The sequence below is a fragment of the Cynara cardunculus genome, unplaced genomic scaffold (genome assembly GCF_001531365.2).
Source record: "Cynara cardunculus var. scolymus isolate 2C unplaced genomic scaffold, CcrdV1 Un_Scaffold_9271, whole genome shotgun sequence".
Lineage (NCBI taxonomy): Eukaryota > Viridiplantae > Streptophyta > Magnoliopsida > Asterales > Asteraceae > Cynara > Cynara cardunculus.
The window spans coordinates 2,457-9,249 of record NW_020204830.1 but is presented as its reverse complement, the minus strand read 5'-3'; the positions used below and the strand labels follow the sequence as shown (position 1 = coordinate 9,249).

The following is a 6,793-nucleotide window of genomic DNA, read 5'->3' as shown; positions in this document are numbered from 1 at the left end:
GAAGATATTGCAGACATATTTGGTAAGGCAGACAAGAACAAGACTGGAAAGCTGAGCGTGGAAGATTTTAACGAAGTAATTAATGATATTATCGAGAGGTATCCACAAGTGGAGCTTCACTTGAAGAGTAAAAAGTTGAAGAATTTTGTCCAGTTGCTTCAAAGTGATAGAGGGGATGCTGCAAAACAGGCAACTCGTCTGGATTTGAGAAGTTCAAATCAGCACTTTCTGAAGTCGATCATAAAATGAAGAGTCTTCCTCCAACAGCACAGGTGAATTTAAATGAGAATCGTTGCCTAGATGCATTGTTGGGTTGTATTGAAACCATTCAACAATGTACCTTGGTACAATTTCCAAAAGAGAGAGAGAAAGAGAGAGAGAGAGAGAGAGATAGATCTATAAGAATTCAATTAACTCCTCTCTTGTTCATCAATATAATATCTCCAGAATAGGAGGTCTTTTAATCGACTATTGGAACAAATGTTATATGTCTTAGGTAGCGGCTCAACAAGGTGAATACCTAGCCCAGTGTTTCAACCGCATGAAGGAGTGCGATGAGAATCCTGAAGGTCCAATAAGATTCAGAGATAGTGGTCGCCACCGATTCAAACCGTTTAGGTATAGAAACTTTACTAGTTTGTCCTACTCATAGTTAATACTATATCCTTTTTTGTTCCAAACGTACGATTGCCATTTTTGAATAATAACCTAGCTATATTATTTAAGGTACAAACATTTGGGCCAGTTTGCTCCACTAGGTGGTGAACAAACTGCAGCTCAACTTCCTGGGGATTGGGTTTCCATCGGTCACAGTACACAATGGCTTTGGTACTCTGTGTATGCAAGGTAATATCTTGTTATTTTTTTATGTGGTTTTGTTACTTTCTAGTTTCTGTTTTTTGTTCTTTAACTTTCTTTTACTATCCATGACGACTAATAAGAAGTAGGAATAAATGCATAAAACACGAAAGATACTAGTTTCAGGTGAATTGAACACACTTTAGGTTTTCTGTCAGCCGTTGCAACCCATGAAAAGTTGATAGCAAAGATGAGATTCAAACATAGAACTTATGACACTTGCACAATCTAGAGGTGGCAAATACGGTGGTTGGGTAATCGGACAAAAGTATGCGACTTTTATGAATGGGTTGGGTGTTGATTAACATTTTTATCAATCAATTATTTAAATCAATACTTGATATAGACGATGTTTGATATATACCTACAAGTAATATAGTCATTTTTGATATTAAGCCTCTTCATTCACCACAATAACCAAAGAACAATTTATCTTAAATTAGATAGACAACTTAATCCATATAGGATTTGATGGAAAAGGAACTAAACGACCTTTAAGTTAAGATGTATTGCATGATCATATTCAAAAGTAAGTATACTATGCTAAGGTCCATTTCCAGTTGTGAACTCTTAAATGATGCTTAATTTCGTGGAATAAATGCAGCAAGCTAGTGAGTTGGCGCACGAGGTTCTTGGTGATAGGCGACTGGGGAAGGAGATTTGTTTTTGGAAGGGACTCCAGCAGAATCTAGGCGATAATTGAAAGCAACGACATCACATACTCTTACACAATCAACACTTCAATTAAATGAAGAATTTTGTTGTGGTTTCGCTTTCTAGTGTTGTTACCACTGCTAGTTATTTTCAAAGTTTATGTAGTTCTATTATGCTTCTTTCAGCCTCTACTGCTGAAACTCGTTACAAAGAGTTAGCATATAAGGTTTTGTTATACACGTCTAGACTATTTATGATTGCTTCAAGAGAAATTAACAATTTGTATTTTGAATAATTTTCAAACAATGGTCAAAAGTGAGGTTTCTTGTTCTTCAATTGAATGTTTTGGTGTTGGACCATTTTTATAGTTGGGTTAAATGCATGAAATAGCAACCTACTTTCATAAAATTTCTTATTATAACATTTTACTTTTGTTTTTCTTTGTTACAGCAATGTACTTTAAAATTATTTTTTATTAAGACATTGTACTTTAAAAAATCTACCATAATAGCAATGAGTAACCTGTTACATTTTAAACCGGTTAACCCTTTGACTTTTTTGCTTGTGTGACTTTAATGAGGTGATGTGGATGACACATCATTTTGATAATTTTAACTAAAATTAAAAAAAAAACCTATTTCAAATTATTATTAGTAATTTTCATTTTTCGTTGCTATGATCTAAAAAAACATTTAATTTTTTTTACTTTTTCTTATTAAGTTGCATTCAAATTAAATATTCTTAGAGCAAAATATTTATTAAATAAATATGAAACATTATTTTTGAAATATATTTTGTTTGTAAAAAAGGTAGCTTTTCCTATTTTATGTTGTTCAAATAAATACATATCTTTTAAAGTTACCTTTAAAATATTAACGAAANCCTTTTTCAAAATTGTATGAAGCTCATCAATCACTTTCCAAAACTTCTTTCCTTTCAAAATTTAGACAAACTTTCAGAGTCGCTTAAGATTCCCCCAATCGTTCTTTGCAAAACCTTTTTTGCAAGCCGAGGTCTTCACATAAATAGCCTCTCTACTCCATGAAGTAGAGGAAAGGCTTGCATACATCTTACCCTCTCCAAACCCTGCTCACTTTGGGATTTACTTGGTATGTTTGGTTGATTAGATTGGCTTTCTAGATGATTACTCATGTTTCTTTTCTCTGTTTCTTGCAGGATGCCCTAAGGACATTTTTGTTACGGAAGCTTGATAATCTTGTGAAAGATGACAAATGTCAAATAATGATGATATCTACATGGGCTACCGAACTGTACCTTGACAAGGTTTTTCTTATCTATGGTAGTGTTATTTGGATTATTGTGTCTTGGTAATTCCAATTTTTTGTTTATTATCGCCAATCTACTTAGGGGTTACAAGGAGCAAACTGTGAGATGGAGTTTGATCCTTTATGYTGTGTTCTCGAAACCTTTTTTACGAAGAAAAGAAAAGGAAAGGAAAGGGAGGGAAAGAGATGGAAAGTAAACAAACTCGTGTTCTCAAAGTTCTTTTAGGAGAGAAAGGAAAGGAAACGGAGGAAAAGAAATCATAAGTTTCCTCCCAAAACTTTCCTTCCACATGTGGAAGGAAAGGGAAGGAAAGAAAAGAAATTAAAACCCTTTTATTAAAATTACAAGACTACCCAACCTTTCATAATAAATAACGTATTTTTTAAAGGGTATATTGTAAAAAGGACACCTTTTCTTTTCTCACTCCTGCTGAAGAACATGAAAAATTGTTTCTTTCTTTTCATTTCCTTCATTTTCCTCCCCTTTCAAGAACACAAATAAGAAAACTATCTTCCTTTTCTTTCTTTTCCCCCTTTCTTTTCTTTTCTTTCTCTCTATATTCGAGAACACAGCAAAACTGCTAAAATTATATTTCATTGCGGTAGAAAACTGTTGAACACTGACAAAATCATGTTGAAGTATATCACAAGTATTTTCATATGTGATTTCGAGTAATGTGCACCACTGACCTGACGTCCTAGGACCTGATATCTTCCAACTTCATCGAGCCATGCCTCTTTTGTAGGATGTTGTTCGTCTCTCAAAGAAACCCAAACTGAGTTATTTGGTGTTTAGATGAGATATGCCACTTCAAAATGTTGAGAAGCTAGACGCGTCACAGTGTCCTAGTAATCAAGGTTACAAAAAGGTGCATTTTTTTGCATTAATTGTTTTCTTGCAGGATTTTAGCATGAGCATTGGTAAATTAAGTGGATGTAGGTCYAGGAGATTATCACAMAAGAAAGCCAACTTCTCCAAAAGCACTGCTAGTTTCTATGGCTTTCTTTCAAACTGCATGAAGTACAAATTAACATAGTGGGTCTGTGCTATGTTATTTGTACAAACCAGGAGGAGAATAGTGTGTTCTTGTGTGACTCTAGTACTGCGGCTACCCTGAGTTCCCACTCACATGCCATTATCTTGTTCCACAACATTAGACCATCAAATCTCTGATTCATATTGCTAAAAATCTGAAACTAAAAACCAAGTCTCTGACCTCTTGAACTTGTGTTTCATCTGTCTCGTTCATATCCTTTTGTCAGGATAAAAGAAAAGTCATGGAGATTTTATGTTACAACAGGAACCATAACCAAATCATCATACCTGATAAAATACCTAATTCTGAATATTGATCAACTTTTAGATGAATTCCGTGGATCTTCAATCTGAATGTAGATCTTTTTTTGTTGGGTCATTGACCAGCATCCTCCTAAATTGAAACGTGGCGCTGGCTGCTACRCTATAAGGAAATAAGTTGCGCCTTCTCCATTAGCAATTCCTTTTGGTGTAATGGTAAGCGCTTGGATCCTAACATGTGGTATCAGAGCAGGTCACGGGTTCGAATCCCATGGAGTGCATAATAATGCCAAAGGCATGTTGTGTAGCCATTGTCTTCTAGCGAAGATCTTGTTAGTGCTGGCAGATTGGTGGGGGGGGGGGATTGTTGGGTCATTGACCAGCATCTTCCTAAATCGAAACATGGTGCTGACTGCCACGCTATAAGGAAATAAGTTGCGCCTTCTCCATCAGCAGTTGCTTTTGGCGTAGTGGTAAGCGCTTGGATCCTAACATTTTTAATATTGATTTTTAATCYGTATACCACCAAGATACGAGTTCAACTAGAAATTCTAGACTACAGAATGCTCCCTCAAACGCACTCCAGCCACCGAGTTTGTTGGCATACCTTTGGAAATTCATCCTAGTGTTTTTCAATGACAGCTTAATTTATAGCCCTGACCATCAACTGTCAAAACATCTTAAAAAACCATTCACTTCCTTTCATTGGTTTATTCAATGTGAATCCTAGAAAATGTTTGTTTTGCCTACCTTAGATCTTTCTTAGTAATGTGCTTCCAGAAGAAGGTGGGGCACTATCAGCTGCTTTAATTGACCGCTGCCCTAAAATGTGAAGGAACTTCAAGGTTTCTTGGGTCTCACAGGTTACYACCAACATTTGATTTGGAATTATGCATTGTGGCTTGTCACTTGACTAATTTGAAGTAGAATTGTGGCATTCTTGCTCGTCTCTTGGAGGATGAAGTTTTCTTCATTATGATTAAGTTGTCTACTAGAACAGTTGCTTGCTTGGTTCATTGAACTTCTTACTGAATGCATTTTGTAATATTCTTGTGTAACATGCACATGTTTAGCTGGAGTACTCCCTCCATCCTATAATGAGGGTTCACATTTGATTTTTCAAGTGTCACAGGGGTTGTCTTTGTATATTGAGTTACCACATCTTCTCATTGTTTGTTTTCATATGTATATTGCTTTAATTATTTTATTTTATCCTAGTCCCATTCTCTAAATTCATWTTTGAAAACTTACTATGGTCAACTCATTCTATWTGTGATGTATTTAATTCTTAGATCAATAGACTACTGCTGGAAGATGACTCACCAGAGACCCGTAATTCAGAATATCAATCTATCATTATGGAATTTCGTGCTTTTCTCAGTGATAGTAAAGATGTGTTGGATGAGGCAACTACAATGAAGCTACTTGAAAGGTTCATATCCTACTTGATGTATATTTTCTGTTAGTGACCCCCTAATTTTCCTGTTTTCCATTTCACAGAAGTAGTGACCTAAAATTGGCAACAGTTGACCTGCCAAGTAGTTAGATTCTAATTTCAATTTATCAGAGTAGATGAGAAGTTGACAGATTGTCAAGTGCTTGGCATAATTTGTATTTTATGCTGGAGTATATGTTTATATCCTATAAATTATCATCTTCATGAGGTAAACATTGAAATAGACGGTGACTCTTGAAAGTTGAATGCTTGGGGAAATTTATTGGGGAGGAATAGGTATTGCTGTCCATCCCACCCAACTCGCCTAATACTTCAACTGCAATCTCTCATTTCATTCAACTAGCTTCTATCTATGTTTATTAATCTTTTGAGAGATGARATTGCCATCATAGGATAGACTGGAAGTTGTTTCTGTTGGTCTTTCTATGGTTATTTTGCCTCTTCCTTTTATTCACTTCCTGGCCATCTCTTGTTTTTTTATAATTTTTGCATGTTTCAATATTTTGCAGCTATGGTAGAGTTGATSAACTGGTATATTTTGCTAGTCTAAAGGAACAACATGAGATTGTGGTTCATCACTACATTCAGGTTGTTCTTGAACTTCAAAAGAAGAGTTTTAACACACTGTTTTGCAGCTTATTTATTCATATCCAACCTGTGGAGCATTCTAGGGGAGGGGGTGGACATCCCCGTACTCTTGCATGATATGTCAAAATGAAAGGAMAGAATCACATTAGTACAAAGGCAGTATATAGGGTCAAGTTTGTACAATTTAAGCAAAAGCAAAGACGAAAGGATTAGGGGCCACCTTTCATTCACCAAATATATTCAYACTTTTAGTAGTAGAAGGAAACTCACTTAAAGATAAAAAGATCTAATATCACGACCATCCCTATTTTGTTGGAGAATTGAACCTCTATTGCCTTCATAGAGAATTGAATGGAATTAATGTCTTTTTCACCTCAGAAACTATAGGCAACTTCAACAAAAAGAAAGAGGATGTCTGAAGCTGTGATGTTAATCATTGAATTTGAGACTGAATGCAGAAATTTTGAATTCTAACTTTTATGAGGGAACTGTTGTGGGAATCCAATAATTAAGATAGAGATATATTCTGGAGGGAAAGTGACCAGTCCAGTTTTAACATGTATTCTGTAATTCTTAAAATTAATTACAACCCGCTATTTATACTAGTGTTCAACCGACTCTAGGGAAATAGCAAACAACTAACTGAGCTATTAG

At 35.3% G+C, this 6,793-nt stretch overlaps 1 protein-coding gene and 1 pseudogene across 1 annotated transcript in view; both read left to right on the top strand.

The window, feature by feature from the left end:
* LOC112505245 overlaps window positions 1–1,550 on the top strand; it is a 5,014-nt pseudogene extending 3,464 nt beyond the window's left edge.
* A 1,053-nt stretch (window positions 1,551–2,603) lies between these two features.
* The window catches only part of LOC112505246 (vacuolar protein sorting-associated protein 18 homolog), a 6,639-nt gene continuing 2,449 nt past the window's right edge, over window positions 2,604–6,793 (top strand). Inside the window, exons 1-3 of the mRNA XM_025109177.1 lie at window positions 2,604–2,796; window positions 5,388–5,527; window positions 6,061–6,139. Coding sequence (XP_024964945.1) covers window positions 2,653–2,796; window positions 5,388–5,527; window positions 6,061–6,139 — 363 coding nt within the window. The 5' untranslated portion in view covers window positions 2,604–2,652. The remainder of the gene's footprint in view (window positions 2,797–5,387; window positions 5,528–6,060; window positions 6,140–6,793) is intronic.